Source organism: Symphalangus syndactylus, chromosome 20 (genome assembly GCF_028878055.3).
Source record: "Symphalangus syndactylus isolate Jambi chromosome 20, NHGRI_mSymSyn1-v2.1_pri, whole genome shotgun sequence".
Lineage (NCBI taxonomy): Eukaryota > Metazoa > Chordata > Mammalia > Primates > Hylobatidae > Symphalangus > Symphalangus syndactylus.
Genome location: NC_072442.2, coordinates 67542340 through 67560723, shown reverse-complemented (window position 1 = coordinate 67560723; position 18384 = coordinate 67542340). Strand labels below are relative to the sequence as shown.

The window sequence follows — 18384 nt, the reverse complement described above, 5'->3', positions numbered from 1 at the left end:
TCAGGAGATCGAGACCATCCTGGCCAACACAGTGAAGCCTTGTCTCTACTAAAATACAAAAAATTATCCAGGCGTGGTTGCAGGTGCCTGTAGTCCCAGCTACTCGGGAGGCTGACGCAGGAGAATGGCCTGAACCTGGGAGGCGGAGCTTGCAGTGAGCCAAGATCGCACCACTGCACTCCAGCCTGGGTGACAGAGGGAGACTCCGTCTCAAAATAAATAAATAAATAAATAAAATAAACCTAGGGGGGAGGGTTGCCCCTTTGCTTTTCTGACTAGGTAATATGTGAGCAAAGAATTCAAACAAGACCAAAAAGCTGCCAGGGAAAAGTAGATTCTGTCTCTCTCTTGACCCACAGACGCCTCTGGGGAGAAGGGAAATCTCTGTTTTACTTTATACATGTCTATAATGTTAGTACTTTTTATTTTTTTAACAAAGATCGTTGCTTTTTATTATACTTTATCAAATTCAATCTAGTAACAAAAGTAAAAAAGAATGTTCACTGTAGAAAATTTGCGAACTATACAAAAGTTCCAGAAGAAAATAAATATCACCTACAATCTCATCTTCCAGAGGAAAATACCATTTAGTGCCTTTCCCTTGAATCTGTTTTTATGCACATACATCCTTTTTAAAAAGTTCACAGGCCGGGCGCGGTAGCTCACGCCTGTCATCCCAGCACTTTGGGAGGCTGAGGCAGGTGGATCACGAGGTCAGGAGATCGAGACCATCCTGGCTAACATGGTGAAACCCCGTCTCTATTAAAAATACAAAAAAAATTAGCCGGGCGTGGTGGTGGGCACCTGTAGTCCCAGCTACTCGGGAGGCTGAGGCAGGAGAAGGGCGTGAACCCAGGAGGCGGAGCTTGCAGTGAGCCAAGATTGTGCCACTGCACTCCAGCCCGGGCGACAGAGCAAGACTCTATCTCAAAAAAAAAAAAAAAATTTGTCTAGCCAATCTTTTATCAGCAAACATGTAGGTTGTTTGCCATTTCAGAAAAATGTTTTGCACATGAAAGAAAGAATAGCCCTTCTGAGGCACACAGGGTCCAGGACAGCAGAGAAGTCCCTGCAGGCAACCCTTCCTGACCCCATCCTGCAGGGTCTCTGCCCAGGCCTTCCTGGCCCCCTCCGGGAGCAACGCCAGGGGCCTGGGCCAACTGGCCTGGAAGCCTTGCCTTTTCCCTGTGGAGGCGCAGAGGCCCTGGTTTGTCTGTCCTGGCCCTGGGATCATTTTCCAGCACACAGCACAGTCTAGTCCATGGGCAGTTTCGGTCCCATCCAGTCTCCCCACTCCCCAAATTCAAGGTCCTCAGGGTTCTGGTGGCCTGGAGATGCGTACAACGTTCTCATACTCAGGTTCCTCCTGCCTTTCCTCTTTAGCTTGCTTCTGGGGATCCCGTTTTGGGGAGCCACCCCCAGAGACTGGCTTCTGGACTCTCCCTGAACTCTCCATGCCAGCCCCCAGCCCCTGGGCCGCTTCCTCTGGTCTGACTGCCATAGGCCCTGTGGCCCCAGGAAGCCCAGCTTTTGGGGCTGAGTTGGGGCTCTGGCTGACAGAGCCAGAGGCCAGGCCAGGGCTGCCCTTTTTCCGATTCAGGGCCTGGCGTGGAGGCTTAGGGATGGCCCTCTTGACCTTGGGTTCTGCCTGGCCTTTCTGAAAGCTACCAAAATGGCGGAAGACAGAGCGGACAGGGCCTTCGGGTCCCTGGGGCGTCCCCGCCAGCATGTAGATGGTGGTCACGGGGCCTGAGCTCTCCTGGACACTGCCCTCAATGGCTTCCACGTGCTCAGCCACTGTCCGGCCACCAAGTGGGGGCCGCCGGTGGCCAGTGGCTGAATCCCCGGGACTGGCAGCTGCAGGAAAGGACTCGTGTGCTTCTGCTTCCTCTGGGCCTGTGGACTCTTCGGCTTCCCGGCCCTCAGGACCCGATTGTGCCCCCCGGGAGAGCCTCTTGGGCTTTCGGAGCGGGCTGGAGAGCTCCCCTGAGCTTCGGCGACTCTGTGGCGCAAACTTTGTACCTTCAGCAAAGGAGACCGATGGCCGCTTGGCCCGAGCTAGGCTGGAGGTGCGTGGGATGGCGAATGGCGTGGAGGCGTCTTCAGGGGGCGGGAAAGCACCTCCAGCCAGGCTGGCCTCTGACGACTCTGCCTGGGCCACAGGGACCATCCCTGGCAGAGGAGACAGAAGAGCTTGGCTGGAGCTGAACTGGCCACCCCAGTGCATCCTACCCACAGCTCAGCATCTTCCAGGAGGCCTCAAAAATAGGGCAAGGAAGAGGGCAAGGATGAGGAGAGTGGCAGAAGGACCAATTCACGTAGACGCTGTTACTTCTACACTCTTTTTTTTTTTTTTTTAATTTTTTTTTTTTTTTTTTTTTTTTTTTTTTTTTTGAGACGGAGTCTCGCTCTGTCGCCCAGGCTGGAGTGCAGTGGCGCAATCTCGGCTCACTGCAAGCTCCGCCTCCCGGGTTCCCGCCATTCTCCTGCCTCAGCCTCTCTGAGTAGCTGGGACTACAGGCGCCCGCCACCACGCCCGGCTAATTTTTTTGTATTTTTAGTAGAGACGGGGTTTCACCGTGGTCTCGATCTCCTGACCTCGTGATCCGCCCGCCTCGGCCTCCCAAAGTGCTGGGATTACAAGCGTGAGCCACCGCGCCCGGCCTTTTTTTTTAATTTTTGTAGAGATGGGGTCTCACTATGTTGGCCAGGCTGGTATCAAACCCCTGGCCTCAAGCAATCCTCCCGCGTCAGCCTCCCAAAGTGCTGGCATCACAGGTGTGAGTCACCACACCTGGTCTCTATACTCTTTCCTCACCACGTCTCCCTACTTTGAAATACTGTCACACTCTAACCAAGCTAAAACTCTTTTGATGGTACACAGCCACATCCCTCTCACCTCTGGGCCTTTGTGTATGCTGTTCCATCTTCCTGAAACATCATTCCCTCCTCTCCCTGACTTTCACTTGGCTAACTCCTACTGATTCTGCTAGACTCAACTGGGATACCACACACATCTTCCCTGACCCCAGTCACCGCAGCATGGCTAGCGAATGAGCCCCTACTTGTATGTCCCCCATGGAAACACATATCACTGTGTCCTGTCATTGTCTGATGACTGCTCATCTGACTCTAAGCTCGGTGAGGATAGGAATCTTCTTGTTATCTCTTGCATGCCCGGAGCCAAGAACAGTGACTAACACAGAATGGGCCCTTAGTAACTGTTTGCTGGCCGGGCACGGTGGCTCACGCCTATAATCCCAGCACTCTGGGAGGCCGAAGCAGGCAGATCCAGAGGTCAGGAGATCAAGACCATCTTGGCTAACATGGTGAAACCTGGTCTCTACTAAAATACAAAAATTAGCCGGGTATGGTGGCGGGCGCCTGTAATCCCAGCTATTTGGGAGGCCGAGGCAGGGGAATCGCTTGAACCCGGGAGGCGGAGGTTGCAGTGAGCTGAGATCACACCACTGCACTCCAGCCTGGCGACAGAGCAAGACCCAGTCTCAAAAAATAAATAAATAAATAAATAAATAAATAAATAAATAAATAACTGTTTGCTGGAGGACTAAAGAGGGGGTCGTGGTGGGCAGGGCTGCTCAGGGGCTATGTGGGCTGTTGGGGGGCTACCTTCTTGGGGTGGCACACAGTAGGCAGGACCCTCGTCTGCCTCTCCAGACTCAGGATCGGATGAGAAGGAGTCATCGGAGGCCCATCCGGCAGAGGGCGGCTCGATGAAGCTGTGGTTGAAGGGGACCTCCGGGTCGTGATGTGAGACTGCAGAGACTCCAGATCAGGCGCCTGCAGGACCTGATGCAAAGCCTTGTCCAATCCCAGCCCCCACCCCCAGTGCCCACTGACCTGTCACCCAGGGTAACTTGTGGGAGCTGAGGGAACCACAGGGCAGCGTGGAGCCCAAGCTGGTCAATGTCCCCCAGACCTGCAGCTTCATCCTGGACACAGTAGCTCCATCTCTCGCTGGCCTGAGGGAGGAGGGTAGGGAATAGTGGTCAGTACATAAGACCCACAGTGACCTGGGTCACCTTGGCAGGGTGTGACAGGGTGACTACCTCTACTTCAGTGGCACTCTACTGACTGCAGAATAAAATCTAAATGATTGAGCCGAAGATTCAGGCCTGCCACAGAACAAAGTGTGGCTCTAGAGTCAGACAGCCCTGAGTAACAACTCTGGTTCAGACGTCACCTCCCTAGGCCTCAGTTTCCGCATCTGTAACACAGATCCTATCTGTCTGTCTGTCTGTCTGTCTGTCTGTCTATCTATCCATCTATCTATCATCTATCTGAGCTTTTTGCAGGACCTGGCAGGTCTTTGTTATTATCGTCCTAGCTGAGCCCCAGCTCACCTGTCTCTCTCTCATTCTCTCTCTCTCTGTGTCTTTATTTTTTGAGACAGAGTCTCGCTCTTATTGCCCAGGCTGGAGTGCAATGATGCAATCTTGGCTCACTGCAACCTCTGCCTCCTGGATTCAAGCGATTCTCCTGCCTCAGCCTCCTGAGTAGCTGAGATTACAGGCGCCCACCACCGCGCCCAGCTAATTTTGTATTTTTAGTGGAGATGGGGTTTCACAATGTTGGCCAGGCTGGTCTTGAACTCTTGACCTCAGGTGATCCGCTCGCCTCGGCCTCCCAAAGTGCTGGGATTACAGGCGTGAGCCACTGCGCCCGGCCCACCTGTCTCAAATGACACCCCCTCCAGGAAGCCTTCCCTTGTTCCCACTCTGCTCTACCCCCACATGTGGAGGAGACTGCTCCGCTCTTCACCCTTCCTCCAACAGCACTTGCACCCGTCTTCGTGTCCCTGCAAGGGGCTTCTTGCCACCCTGGGCCAAGCACAGAGGAGGACGTGCTGTTGGACTAGGGCAGGAACTAGTCAGAGAGCACCAGACGAAGAGTCCAAAAAGGTGCAGAGGGGCTTCCTGTGTGTCAATAACCAACTAGATCACCTTGGGCCTCAATGTCCTCTGGGAATTGAGGACCATAATCCTTCCGGCCCCACACTCCCTGTTCCAAACCTCCACGCTGTTTTGAGTCTCAAAGGAGCCTGGAATGTGAAGAGGTTTCATAAAGGAACAAAGCTCTGCACAAGCCCCCCTGCGCGGGCCCCACCAGCCCAACCCTTCCTCCCCTCTCCGTCTCTCAGGCAGCTACATTCTCTGCTAAACCGCTGCACAGACATTGATGTCACTTTCCTTTGTGGGCCATCTGAGGCCTGTTCTCTTTCCCTCCTGGCCCAGAGCCGGGCTGCTCCTTCCGTGGTCCCAGCCCTCCTCCTCTGGTCCCCGCCGGTGTCAGCTCTCTGCCTCCCGCTGCAGGCTCCAGTTCACCAGCCTGGTGCCCATGCAACTCAGAAACTTCCTCATCGAAGGCTTCCGAGGAGGGCAGGCAGCTGACCCGGTGTCTCCAGTGTCTCTAGGCCATGGCCACTGCCAATTACCTCCATCACCTCTGACCCACGTGGGCGACAAGGCCAGCCCTCCTCACCCCCAACACCTCTGACCTATGTAGGTGACAAGGCCAGCCCTCCTCACCCCCATCACCTATGACCCATGTGGGTGACAAGGTCAGCCCTCCCCACCCCACAAGGAAACCAGATGCCCTCCTGCTCCCAGCCTGTGGCCTGAGCTGTGTGGGGAAGGGATGGGCTGGCGTTCACCTGTCCTTGAGGTCTGACCGGGTGGCCCAGCAGCAGCAGGCACAGCAGATGAGGCCCAGGAAGAGCAGCAGCAGAGGCACAAGGCTGCCCGCGATGAGGGCGGCGTCCCGACGGTGAGAGCCTGGGGGAGCCAGAGACGGGGGACACTCAGGCCTTCCTGTCTCCTACACATCCTGTCTTTGCTCTGAGTTGCCTGCTACCCAGAAGCTTCTTCCTGGGGGTCTCTCCCTGCCTCCGGGCAGCCCCTCTGCTGGCGTGTCCCCTCCACAGGTTCTGTGGCCCATTTCACAGGTTCTTGCCCCTGAGCCCATGTCAGTGTCCCGCCACCCCGCTGCCCATTTCATGGCTCTAGCCTGGTTTCGCAGGGGCAGGGGCTCTGTCACATCTTCAGGGGACCCCAGAGCATCCACACAGAGCTCAGGTATAAAGAATGTCTCTGGGCCGGGCACAGTGGCTCATGCCTGTAATCCCAGCACTTTGGGAGGCCGAGGTGGGCGGATCACCTGAGGTCAGGAGTTCGAGACCAGCCTGGCCAACATGGTGAAACCCTGTCTCTACTAGAAATACAAAAATTAGCCAGGCATGGAGGCGTGCGCCTGTAATCCCAGCTACTCAAGAGGCTGAGAGGGGAGAATGGCTTGAACCTGGGAGGCGGAGGTTGCAGTGAGCTGAGATCATGCCACTGCACTCTGGCCTGGGTGACAGGGCAAGACCTCGTCTTAAGGAAAAAAAAAAAAGAATGTCTCTGAAGTGCGCCCAGACTCCCTGGTGAGGAAGTTGCCCTGGAGCTCATGTGAAGGGCCCACCTTTCCCTGGCTACTGCACCCTGCAGCCTTCTTCCACCTTACCTGGCTGGCAGGACCCAGAGACAGGGTGGCAGAGTCCCTCTGGGCATTCACAAGGAACTGAGCAGTTGTTTCCATGGAAGCCGGCTGGGCAGGAGGCGTTGCAGCTATGGAGTAACATGGAGAGGCAGGCTGAGGGCTGGGTGAAGTTGGGGAGGCAGGCAGGAGACGGGCAGGGAGATTTCTGGGCACTGTCCAGGGAAGTTCAGGAAATGCTGCACACAGGCCTGACCTAGGCCCCTGGCACTCTCCTGCCCCCGGGGACCCCCGTCCTCACCTGGGCCCCCAGTAGCCGGCACTGCAGACACATTCCCCTGTCACAGCATCACAGGCCCCCTGAACACAGGTGGGGCAGGTAGAGCCACAGTCTTCCCCAAAGGTGCCAGTGGGGCAGGGGTCTTCACACCTGGGGTGAGGCAAGACTCGGGGAAGGGGAGAGCAAGGCAGGCCTGGCCCCCACCGTGGGGCCCCACCCCTCCGCCCCGGGCTCCTGGACTCAAGGACCCAACTGGCCACTCCTCAGCAGTGAAGCTCAGGTGCAAATAGGGCCTTGAACTTGGGGCCGAATCCAGCAGGTGACAGACAAGTCCCCAGAGGGGGAGGAGGGCAGGAAGCCTCAGAGGGGAGGGAGCTGGGATCCTGCCCAGGCCCCCCAGAACCCATTGCTGTCCCCTAGTCTTCAACAGGAGGGAGGCCCCTGGGGCCGCATGAACCTGTGTATCGGGGAGGGGTGGTGCTCTCAGACACAGCCGCTGAGCTGAGGGTCCTGGGGGGAGGTGTACCTCACCCTGAACAGAATGGTGCCCTCACCTGGGCCCCAGCCAGCCAGGGTCACAGCGCTGACAGTGGCCAGTATCTGGCTCACAGGCCTCCCCATGTTGGCAGTGAAGGCACTGCTGTTCGCAGCTCTCGCCAAAGGTGCCAGGCAGGCAGGGCTGCTGGCACTGGGTCCCATTCCAGCCCGGCTCGCAGGACTCACAGCTGCCCGTGTCTGGGGAGCATGGCTCATTGTGTTTGCAGTGGCCACAGCTGGGAAGAGAAGGGCTTCGTGGGAGCAGTGGGGGTGGATGGATGGAGCACCCACTCCTCCAATCCCTGTACTCCACGCAGGCCTTCGGGGGCCCTGGAGAGTGTTTGGGTCCCACCTGGGTCACTCAGGCAGGTTTGCACCTCAGTTTCCCCACGTTGTACAATGAAGACAAATGAGAGCTCTTACAGGACCCCACCCCTTTCCTTTGAAGCATCTGCTCTGTGACCATCTTTCCCTGGGTCCCAGGGTCATCAGCAGCCAGCAGCCCAGCCAAGGCAGGCAAGTCACCACCAAGCTCTGAGTCCCGTTTGCCAGGTCTGCCAGGTCTTCCCTCCTGCTCTTTTCACTTTTCCTTCTTCCACACTGAGCCGCCCCCAGGTCTGGCGTGAATGGGACTCAGTAGTGTCTTCTGCCCCATCATACAAAATACAAAAAATGTAAAGTGTTTTCACCCAGGGGTCCTCAAACCCTGGGCCATGGACTGGTACTAGTCTGTGGCATGTTAGGAACTGGGTGGCAGCATAGAGATGAGCAGCGGGGGAGCCTGACTGCCTGAGCTCTACTGCCAGCCAGATCAGCGGCGGCCTTAGATTCTCACAGGAGCGCCAGTCCTATTGTGAACTGCGCACGGGAGGGTCCAGGTTCCACGCTCTTTATGAGGCTCTAATGCCTGATGATCTGTCACTGTCTCCCACCACCCCTAGATGGCACCATTGAGCTGCGGGAGAACAAGCTCAGGGCTCCCACTGATTCTGTATTATGGTGAGTCATATAATTATTTCATTATAGATTACAGTGTAATAACAGAAAAATTGTCTGCCACGAAACCAGTCCCTGGTGCCAAAAGGTTGGAGACCACTGTTGTTACCAATATAATTTCACATGTGCCATATCTTAATTTCCCATTGATGCCTAACAGTTACCTGAAGGTTCTCCCTCAGATGCTTCACTAGCTGGGATCATATACTTGGGTTAGATCCATTAGTGGGGAGAAGAAGGGCAGTTTATAAAAGCCATTTAGCTGGTCCTGACCAGCATTTTTATTTTTTATTTTATTTTATTATTATTTTCTTTGAGACGGAGTCTCGCTGTGTTGCCCAGGCTGGATGGAGTGCAATGGCGCCATCTTGGCTCACTGCAACCTCCGCCTCCCGGGTTCAAGTGATTCTCCTGCCTCAGCCTCCCAAGTAGTTGGGATTACAGGCGCCCACCACCACGCCCGGCTAATTTTTGTATTTTTAGTAGAGACGGGGTTTCACCATGTTGGTCAGGCTCGTCTTGAACTCCTGACCTCAGGTGATCCGCCCGCCTCAGCCTCCCAAAGTGCTGGGATGACAGGCGTGAGCCACCGCGCCCAGCCAGGGATGAAATTTCTTATTGTGAGTGCAGCCGGTCAAAGTTTGAAAGCCACTGAGCCCTAAAGGGACCTTGCCCAGGACCCTTGGCCACTCTATCCACTTATTATCTACATTTGGCTTGCTAGCAGTGCTAGTATTTTTTGCACAGCAGTAATCGATGAAACGAGCAGGTGGGGCTGGACCTGAGGCAACAAAGGGTTTTTAAAGTTTTTGTTTTGTTTTGTTTGAGACGGAGTCTCGCTCTGTGGCCCAAGCTGGAGTGCAGTGGTGCGACCTCGGCTCACTGCAACCTCCGCCTCCAGGGCTCAAGCGATTCTCCTGCCTCAGCCTCCTGAGTACCTGGGACTACAGGCGCGGCCCGGCTAATTTTTGTGTTTTTAGTAAAGACGAGGTTTCACCATGTTGGCCAGGATGGTCTCGAACCCCTGACCTCAGGTGATGCACCCGCCTCAGCCTCCCAAAGTGCTGGGATTACAGGTGTGAGCCACCCCACCTAGCCGTCTTTTCCCCTTTCTCGTCCCTCTGCTTTGTATGTTTTTTGAGAGGAGCACGGCGAAGCCCTGACCCCTCCTCCCGGCGCCCCGCCCCGGCCACCTGTCTCCGCTCCACCCTGCCCGCTCACCTGTCTGACCTCAGGTGATCCGCCCGCCTCAGCCTCCCAAAGTGCTGGGATGACAGGCGTGAGCCACCGCGCCGAGCCAGGGATGAAATTTCTTATTGTGAGTGCAGCCCGCTGCCTGTGTCCCAGCCCCGCTAACCTGTGTCCACCTCAGCCCCCTCCCGCGACCGCCCATCTGTGCCCGCCCCGCCCCCACCCTGCCCGCTCACCAGTTTCCACCCCGCCCCCGCCCCGCCCCGCCCACCGGTGTCCGCCGCGCCCCGCCTGCTCACTTGTGTCCGCCCCCGCCCCGCCCGCTCACCTGTGTGCGCACTGCACCCCGTGGCTGCCTGCCGGGCAGGGCAGCTCGCAGCGCGCTCCGCGGAAGCCGGGCGGGCAGGTGCACTCGCCGGAGGCGGCGCTGCAGCGGCCCCGCACACACTCGCACTGCTGCCGGCATTCGGGACCCCACCAGCCCGGCCGGCAGGCGCAGCGGCCCGAGTCCTGCTCGCACGGGGAGCCGTGGCAGGCGCAGCGGAAGCTGCAGCGGCGCCCCCACCAGCCCGGCTTGCACACGCAGGCGCCCGTGGCCTGCTCGCAGCGCGCCGCCGCGGGGTTGCACTGGCACGGGCGGCGGCACGTGGACGACCACCAGCCCGGTTCGCAGTGGCACACGCCGGTCGCGGGGTCGCAGCGCCCGTGGGGGCCGCAGGCGCACGGGAACTCGCAGCGGGCGCCCCAGCGGTCGGCCTGGCACTGGCAAGCGCCCGTGGCTGGCTCGCACTGGCCGTGCGGGTGGCAGGGGCAGCTCTCACGGCAGTCGGGGCCCCAGTACTGGCCCGGGCAGCCTGCGGGGGTGGGGACGGGAGGGGTCAGCGGGCTCAGGGCCGCGGGCAAACCCTTACCCTGCATCCCCTTCCGCAAGGAAAAGGGGCGCTGGGCCCACCCTCCAAGAGCCGGGGACAGACCCTCGGAACATCCGGCAGCCTGTCCTGGGCAACACTCACTTCCTGTCCGCTCTGACCTACAGAAAACCCTTAGCCATTAGTGGGAGGCTCAGCCTGCCACTTCACGTTCCAGAACACACTCAGAGATCCTGAGTGGGCAGGGGACTTGCCCAGAGTGTGGCACCGAGGTTGGTGGGCCTTCCTCCACGCTTGCTCCTCTCCGCCCAGATGGATCTCTGCTGGGCTGGAGGAGAGCTGGCTTCCTCCCGATCTCAGGCCTGGATACTGCCCGCCAGGGTGTCAGGAGAAGCCACCTTTCCCCTAGTGATTCCTTGATTCCTGGTGCCCACCCTCTGGCTCTCCTGCTTCCCAACCCCTTTCCCTTCCCTCTCTTTCTGCCAGAGAGGGCAGAGAGCCCGGCCAGGGGCCCCCTTCCATCTGTCGCCCATGTATAAGGCATATGTGGGAAAGACAAGTAATACACTCATTTTGCAATGAAGGGGAATCACAGGTTTTCTGAGAAGTGGAAGAGGAAGATGCTCAGGTAGGCAGCGCTTTGTGGACGTGGGTAAAAACCCGGTGACTCAGGCCATCTCTCGGGAGTGTGTGTCACTTCCTGTCTCTGGATTGCAATTCCTCAGTGAAGCTGGGAGGGATTCTGGCCCTGCTGTTCTGAGGCTGCATGGCTACCTGCCTTGCCTGCCCCCACACCACTGCCCCCCTACCCAGCTCTGCCCAGCAACTTCATCTGGCCCTTGAGACTCACGGGAGCTGCAGCGGGCCCCAAAGAATCCAGGCTTGCATCGACAGAGGCCCGGCTTCACACACACCTCGTCTTTCTGGCAGGCGTCCAGCCCCTCACAGATGGCTGAAAGACACCCCACCCAGGTTGGAAAGACGGGAGCAGAACCAGGGGACACCCCTGCCCTCTCACTGGCTCCAGGGGCCATGCCTCCTCAAGAGGTGCCCCTTCAGGCCTGGGGGACGTCACAGGAGAAACCCTGGCTCCTGGTATCAGGAGGGGCAGGCTCCAGGGGGTAGGAAGGAAGGGTTGTCACTGGGCTACGGCCTCCCTTCTCCTTGGCTGAGGGTCTGTCCTGGCTACTCACGGACGGTGCATTCTTGATCCTTCTGCCTCCAGCCTGCGCAGCACTGCAGCTCAGCAGAGGGGCTGTGGGGCAAAAAGGGGTCAGCCGGACATGGCGCGGGGTGCAGCCTGGCCCCGAGCGAGGTGGATCACTGTCTCTGGCTGAAGTGGGGGAGGCTGCCTTAGTCCCCTGGAGAGGCCTAGCGGATCTTTATAGCTAGGGTCCCCAGCCCCTCCCCTCTCCTTCCCTGACCCTTCCACCATCCGCCCTGGCTAGCCACTACCTGCCAGACCGCCATCAGCAGCCCCTTCCTTTCAGCCTAAGCCCCCTTCCTAGTCTCCTCCTTCCCCTAACGACCTCAACACCGGTTCAACCACCAGCATCAGACTCCCACGAGACCCACCTGCTGGCCACACAGACGTGCTGCCCATTGGGGTCCAGCTCTGACCCCTGAGTCCCCTGAGTCCAGAGCAGCAGCAGCGGGAGCAGCAGCCCCAGCCCCATAGCGGCCAGCTCGGTGGGAGGGCTCAGGTTCATCTGGCCCCCACAGCTCCCAGCCCCCTCCCTGCTTCCTCTCAGGGCTTTTCCTGAGGAAACCAGGCCGGAGGGGCGGGCTGCCATGAGGCACCTCCCTGAGAGGGAGGGGGTGGCTGGAAAGACTGACACTCAAAAAAAGAAAGGGAAAGGAAGGCAATGGCAGGGCTGACTGGCCTGGGCCTGGAAGGGCCAGAAGAATGAAGTTGCAGGTCCCTGGGTGCCGGGGCCAGGGAAGGGGGTGGAGTGAGGGTGGGAGCCACGGCTTTCCATCAAGCCACACTCCCAAAGCAAGGCCTGAGCTCCAAGAAGCCACCCCACCCAGTGACGGAGCAAGGAGACCCGCGAGGACCCCTCAGCCAGCCTCTGCTCCTGGCAGGGTTGGGAGGCGGCACAGACGTGGACAGACAGGCGAAGAACAGTTTCTGTGTATTACGGGCAGTTCTTTATTACATGAGCTCAGGCCGTCTGCACAAAGCCCTGGGAGGTAGGCAGTCAGCTCTCATTTCACGGATGGGGAAACTGAGACGCAGAGAGGCACTCTTGTATCTGGCCCCAGAGGCTCGGTACAGACGTAGAGTGGGAGGCAGGCTGAGCCCCCGTCCTGCCCTGGTGCAGGCCAGGATTGGGGCAGACCCCTGACGAGGGCTGCGAAGGCGGGAGCCCTGTCCTCATTTGAGACCACGCATCCTTCCACAGCCAGACCCCTAAGTCAGGCCTCTGGGGCGGCTGAGGCCCCCAGACAAAGGTGTTCGTGGAGGGCAGAACAGGGCGGATCAGGAGCTGGCGACTGTGGTTGGGCCTCCTCTTCTCCCCCTAGCTTGCTGGGTGCAGGGCTGCTGGTCTCATCCTCAGAGGATTCGGCTTTACCCCGATACCATAGACCAAAGCTGGAGAGAGACAGCCAGAGGCACTTTGAGCGAGGAAGCCAGAGAGGTCAAGGATATGGGTGAGGGCAGGGGCTGGTGAGAAAAGGGGAGAGGGGGAAGAAAGGGCAGCCTGAGGGAGTGTGAAGGTGATGGGGGCCAGGGCCAGAGAAGCAGGAGGGGAGGGTGTGCTTAGAGCCAAGCACAGCAGGGTGACAGGCAGAGAAGCGGGAAAGGGGATCCTGAGAAGGACCAGCCAGGGCCCTTCCTCCCTCCCCACACTCTTGCCCTTCCCCTTCCCCTTCCCCCAACATACAAACTCTGTATTTTGGACTCCGGGGGTGGGGGAGGATCTCCCTTATCATCGGAGAGCAGAAGCCACGAGCCATCCTCATCGTCACTGAGACAGAGGAGAGAGGAGAAGTGAGGGCCATTGATCAAGGCCCCGAGGGACAACAGGAATCCAGCAGGGGGGATGGAGGGACTGCAGGGACCCTGGGGTTGGTGAGAAGGCAACCCTGAGGAGATGCAGGATGTCGAGGCTTTAATTTTTAATTTTTTTTTTCTTTGAGACAGGGTCTCGCTCTGTGGCCCAGGATGGAGTGCAGTGGCGCGATCTCAGCTCACTGCAACCTCCGCCTCCCAGGTTCAACCGATTCTCCTGCCGCAGCCTCCTGAGTAGCTGGGATTACAGGCGCCTGTCCCCACGCCTGGCTAATTTTTGTATTTTTAGTAGAGACAGGGTTTCACCATGTTGGCCAGGCTGGTCTCGAACTCCTGACCTCAGGTGATCCACCCACCTCAGCCTCTCAAAGTGCTGGGATTACAAGCGTGAGCCACCGCGCCCTGCCAAGGCTTTATTTTATAGCTTGACACACAGCAGGCCCTGACACAGCCGCGGCTACAGTTTCACCCCGGTGAGAATAAACAGACCCAGCCAAGACAGGAACTTGAAGAATGAATGTGGAGAGGCAGCGTTGTCAGGCAGAATGGACGGCAGGCAAGGCAAGGGGAGTGGTGAGATCCAGGGAGAAGGGCGCAGGCTGGACAGCGGACACGGGACACAGCCAGACCAGGTCAGCAGGCCCTAGAAGCGGCCAGGCTAGGGAGGCTCAAGGGGTGACCAGGTTGGGGTGACAGCCTCAGTCTGAGACAGTGGGCTCAGAGGGTGACCAGGCTGGGTCATCAGGCTCAGCAGAATGAGGGAGGGAGGCCTGGCTCAGTGGGAATGCAGGCAGGGACCTACCTGCTCTCTGCTTCCTCTGGTGTCCCTAACATCTTGGCCTTGATCTTCTTCCGCTGCTTCCGGACAGCCACCTTCATGGCCTCAAGCAGAAGGCCGGGGACCCGGTGGTCTGTGAGCAGCTCCCTACAAAAGAGGGGCAGGGAGGGAGAAAGCCCCGGTGATGCCAGCCATGGGGATGCCAGCAGTGGAGATGCCAGCCGCAGGCATCACTCCTGGTACCTGTGCACGCAGCTCTTCCCTGAACACCTGAAGCGCTCTGCCTTGCTGACACCCTCAGACCTTAGCTTAGGTGGCCCCGTGGCCCCCTCCTAGGAGAGCTGCCCTGGCTGCTGCAGCTGCGACCCTTTGCACTGTCCCTCTCCCCTGTCTGGATGACGTTGCAGGAGGGCAAGGGCTGTGCAATTCATGTCCTCCCAGTTCCCAAGGCAGGCCTTGCACATGTCACTTTGGACGTGTCAATGACTGGAGAATGATGTGGGGTGATCGGAGGCCCCCCGGCTTCCCAGCGTCCTCACCGCTGGAAGTAGGCCAGCTCCTCCTTGAGCAGGAACACTTTGGCTTTGAGTTCATTCCTCTCCTGAAGGATCTGCTCAAACTCCTCCCGACTGAAGCGGCACTGCCCTGCCTCCGAGGGGCACCCCAGCTGCTGTGCAGCCTCTGCCTTTGGAAGGACAGGCATGGTCAGAGGGTCGCCTCGGCTGGCGCTCCCCCGCCCCAGGGCCATCATGGGAATGCTAGAGGAAGTGACGGGCCGGGAGACTTGGGGGGCAAGGGTGCCCCAACAGATAACAGAGCAGTGCTCCAGCTGAGAGTGGGGGCCGAGGCCGGCCGGGGGCGCATATCTGTCTGCCACCTCCCCGCTTCCTGGCCCACCTGCTGTGCAGCATGCAAACCTTGCCCGAGCGCCCACCGAGCGCTGGACGCTGAGTCCTGGGCTGGGTCCTTGCCTTCATACGGCACTCACCGGGTCCTCAGGGTTCCCCGGGGCGCCTGCGCCGGTGGTCGCCCATTCGGGCTCCTGTCCGTACTGGTGCCTGGGCCGCCCGGCCTGCCCCCGCGCTCGCTCTTTAGCCTGCGGAGTCGCAGCTTCGCCAGGCTGCTGGAGCTCCCTCTCGCGGTCCTGCGCGGCGCGCAGCTGGGTCTGCACTGCCGCCAGCTTGTGCCGCAGCTCAGCGTTCACCAGCAGGAGGCGCTGCAGCTGCTCCTGCAACTGGGAGCGGAGCAAAGGGTGGGGTGGGCGGGGCACCGAGGGCCTCTGGAGCCCGCCCCACCCCGCGCCTGCCTCTCTCCGCCCCGCCCCCGGAGCCCCGCCCCGCCCCCGGAGCCCCGCCCCGCCCCCGGAGCCCCGCCCCGCCCGCGCCCCGCCCTCACCGCCTCGGTCTCCTGGCCGCGCTGCCGCAGGTCGCGGTTGTGCGCCCGGAGTTCGTCACGCTGTCGGTCCGTGACCTCCTTGAGCTGCCGCAGCAGCGCGCGCTCCTCTGAGGAAGGGGCGTTCTTAGCGGCGGCGCGCGGCCCGCGGGAGGGAGGGGAGGACCCGAGCCGGTCGCCACCCGCCCTGCCCTGGCCGGGGCTGCGCTTACCCTGTGGCCCCGCGCGCAGCTCCCTGCGGAGGCGCTCGTTCTCCTCCCGCAGCCGCCGCAGCTCCTGCTCCGCTTGCTGCGCCGACACCTGCAGCTGGGGAGACCCGAATCTCAGGCTTCGGCCCTGTCGGCCCCGTGGGTGGCAAGGGGAGGGCCGTGACTCACCGAGTCCGGGGCGGGCCCCACGGCAGCCTGTTCCAAGAGCTCCAGAGCTCGCACCACTAGCGGCACCAGCCCGGCCGCCGCCTCCGGTCCAAAACGGCGCGCCAGATCCTGCAGCTCAGTGCCCAGGGCCCCAGCTAGATGGTACACAAGCTCCGCGGCCGTTCCCGACCCCGCGGCCTCCCGAGACCCCCAGCCAGGCGCCCCAGGCGCCGCCCTCCTGGGCTCCATGTCTCCCAGAGACTTAGGGCTGCGACCCCCCGCCCCCCACCCCCAACTAGGACGGGGAAAAGCCAAACAGTTCCGCCCCAGGAAGCCGTTTAGGGCGGTGTGGGCGGGGTAGAAGCGAGAAGGGTGGGGAGGAACGAGGAAGGGAGAAGGCGTGGGGAAGGGAGATAGTGCCCTAGGCCCCCTGGGCCCTGTCCTTTCTACTCCCAAGGTCACAGGAAACAGGACAGCCAACTTCCAGCCAGGCGTCCAAGAGCTGAGGCTCAGGGCTGCCAGTGGCCACTTTGGTGGCGCCCTCCCCACAGGCCCAATCCAGGCTCCGCCCGTTTGCAGTCATGGGGCCAACTTGGCAGTGGCCCGCTCCAGGCGAGAGGTGACAGGTAGGCGGCCGGTCTCTGGCCTCCGCCCGGCTGTACACAAACTGCCTGCCTGTGTTCTTGTTTTCCTGTCCAGGACTGAGACAGAAAGCTTAAAGGGCTGGGCGTGACACCACAGCCGCTCAGCACAAGCCGGAGTTCCTAGACCCGGGAAAGGGCAACTGCTCCCACAACTGTGGAAAGGAGGCGAGGGCTTCCAAGTAGTTTCGTAGAGAAAGCAGCAAATGTGGTCAAGGCAGCGGAGTGTGAAAGCCCAGCCCCGCCTCAGGTCTCCACTGAGTTCTGGGACTATCTCCCCCGAAGCCCTGAACAGGAAGGGGCCTCACACTCCTCCTTCACAGCTGAGCCCAGCACCTTGCTGTGAACCGCTCCAGTCCAGCCTCCTGTTAGACCTAAATCCAGAATTTGAGTTCGGGGGAAAAAAAAACAAACCTGCCCCTGAACTCCTGTTTATACAAAATTTATTACAATATTTTATTCAGGATGACAAGCCTTCAGGAGGTCACCACCACAAGCACAGACAGAGGGAAAGAGGCCAAACTGCTGAATGTCAGTGGCCTGTCTGGAGGGGCTGAGGCTGCAGCCTCGGGAGGCTGAAGCAGGAGGCAGGAAACAGGCACTAGGCATACAGGTCCTCCCGGTCCGCAGAGTAAACCTCCCCCTCCTGCAGGAGAGCGAAGTTGAGGAAGTGGGAAGGCCTGTGCACCTCGTGGTAGAACTCTTTGGGGTTCGCCAGCTGCAGCTCATATTTCATGTTGGGGTCATGCCGAACACCTTCGGGGAGAAGGAAACAGCCAGTGTTAACAGGGCTCCTGCCTCATGCGGCCTGTGCCACCTCCAAGCCAGCCAGGCCCCAAGTGCAAAGGGCAATGGCCTCACCTTATCCCTACTTCTACCCCCACATCCCCAGGCTCCTTCCACCTACCCATAAAGTTGTAGTTCCATGAGGACTGGGCGGGGACCATGAAGAAGCCCAGGAAGCGGTCGGACAGCAGCATCTGCACCCTCTCGTAGTGCGAAGGCAGGTAGCCCTTGGGGTTGTTGCCCTTGTCTGTGTTCTGGCGGCCCCACTCGTAGCCACTGGGGGTCAGCTTGTAGGCCGTCAGCGTACAGGAGCCTGGTGTGAAGCTGGGGGAGGGACGGGGACCAGAGTAACAGCTCGGGCCACTGTTCTGGGCCCTGGCCTGCAATCCCTGCCCCTCCATACTTCCTCCCAAGGAGCCCAGGCCCACCTGCATGTGATGATAATGGTCTTCTCGCCATCCCAAGATGGGTTGTCAGCCATGATCTTGGCGTGGGTGGTGACATCCTGGGGTGATAACTGCGGGGACTCATTGGGCTGAGTGTGGATCCAACCTAAGGGTTCCATCTCCTATAGGTAAAGAGGAGTACAGAGCTGAATCCCACCCACAGACAGGAATCACACCGGCTTTTCCACACTCCCAGGCTCCATCACTCCCCATTACCTTGAGGTACTCATGCTGGGGCAGCTGGCCAGGCAGGTGCACGGTCTGGTGAGTGCCCCACTGCGGCACCATCACGATGCAGCGGATCTCCTTCACCTGGGGGTTATCTGGTGGGCTCACCCCATATAGGTATCCTGCAATCTGGAGACAAAGGGGTCAGGAACCAAAACTCTTCTTAGTACCAGCTCAGAGTTGGAGCTGCCGGCCCTCTGTTTCCTTCTTTCTCCCAAGAACACGGACAGAGTTTCTTAAAACGTGATCAGAACTCCCTGTATCAGAATCAGCTGGGGTGCTTGTTCAAAATGTTAAACATGGACCTCATCTCGGACTTACCACGTCAGAATCTCCTGAGTGGGGTTCAGGAATCTGCGCTACTCACAAGCTC

The 18384-nt window shown here is 59.4% G+C and overlaps 3 protein-coding genes across 6 annotated transcripts in view; all 3 read right to left on the bottom strand.

Moving 5' to 3' along the window:
- Positions 1-401: 401 nt before the first annotated feature.
- Positions 402-12388, bottom strand: SCARF1 (scavenger receptor class F member 1). 3 transcript variants are annotated; one of them, XM_063629648.1, is made up of 11 exons: positions 11944-12388; positions 11562-11623; positions 11219-11320; positions 9828-10353; positions 7330-7548; positions 6797-6925; positions 6523-6626; positions 5675-5795; positions 3862-3983; positions 3631-3777; positions 402-2172 (listed from the first exon to the last, which is right to left on the bottom strand). In XM_063629648.1, exons 1-11 carry the CDS (start codon positions 12159-12161, stop codon positions 1313-1315), a joined length of 2610 nt encoding a protein of 869 aa, XP_063485718.1. In that variant the 5' UTR covers positions 12162-12388; the 3' UTR covers positions 402-1312. The 3 variants fall into 3 exon arrangements, with proteins under 3 accessions (XP_063485718.1, XP_063485719.1, XP_063485720.1); XM_063629650.1 differs by having other exon boundaries at positions 1933-2172; positions 3631-3740; XM_063629649.1 differs by lacking the exon at positions 6797-6925.
- A 108-nt stretch (positions 12389-12496) lies between these two features.
- On the bottom strand, positions 12497-16455 carry LOC129469573 (rab-interacting lysosomal protein). Of its 2 annotated transcripts, XM_055256366.2 has the most exons (8): positions 15932-16441; positions 15767-15860; positions 15558-15664; positions 15151-15396; positions 14702-14847; positions 14187-14309; positions 13257-13340; positions 12497-12964 (listed from the first exon to the last, which is right to left on the bottom strand). In XM_055256366.2, the coding sequence occupies exons 1-8, from the start codon at positions 16157-16159 to the stop codon at positions 12787-12789; spliced, it is 1206 nt and encodes a 401-aa protein (XP_055112341.1). In that variant the 5' UTR covers positions 16160-16441; the 3' UTR covers positions 12497-12786. The 2 variants fall into 2 exon arrangements, with proteins under 2 accessions (XP_055112341.1, XP_055112342.1); XM_055256367.2 differs by lacking the exon at positions 13257-13340 and having other exon boundaries at positions 15932-16455.
- A 522-nt stretch (positions 16456-16977) lies between these two features.
- PRPF8 (pre-mRNA processing factor 8) overlaps positions 16978-18384 on the bottom strand; it is a 35869-nt gene continuing 34462 nt past the window's right edge. The window contains exons 40-43 of the mRNA XM_055256343.2: positions 18000-18140; positions 17766-17905; positions 17459-17661; positions 16978-17307 (exon numbers count right to left, since the gene is read on the bottom strand). Coding sequence (XP_055112318.1) covers positions 17153-17307; positions 17459-17661; positions 17766-17905; positions 18000-18140 — 639 coding nt within the window. The 3' untranslated portion in view covers positions 16978-17152. The remainder of the gene's footprint in view (positions 17308-17458; positions 17662-17765; positions 17906-17999; positions 18141-18384) is intronic.

Coding starts and splice junctions, on each gene's coding strand:
- LOC129469573 (XM_055256366.2), bottom strand. CDS start 16,159: ATGGAGCCCAGGAGGGCGGCGCCTGGGGCGCCTGGCTGGGGGTCTCGG. Junction 15,665..15,766: donor GCTGCGCGCGGGGCCACAGG/GTAAGCGCAGCC, acceptor CCCCTTCCTCAG/AGGAGCGCGCGCTGCTGCGG. Junction 13,341..14,186: donor CCAGAGGAAGCAGAGAGCAG/GTAGGTCCCTGC, acceptor CCTCTGTCTCAG/TGACGATGAGGATGGCTCGT.
- SCARF1 (XM_063629648.1), bottom strand. CDS start 12,161: ATGGCAGCCCGCCCCTCCGGCCTGGTTTCCTCAGGAAAAGCCCTGAGA. Junction 6,627..6,796: donor GCCGGCTACTGGGGGCCCAG/GTGAGGACGGGG, acceptor GTTACTCCATAG/CTGCAACGCCTCCTGCCCAG. Junction 2,173..3,630: donor CTGTGTGCCACCCCAAGAAG/GTAGCCCCCCAA, acceptor CTCCTCTGCCAG/GGATGGTCCCTGTGGCCCAG.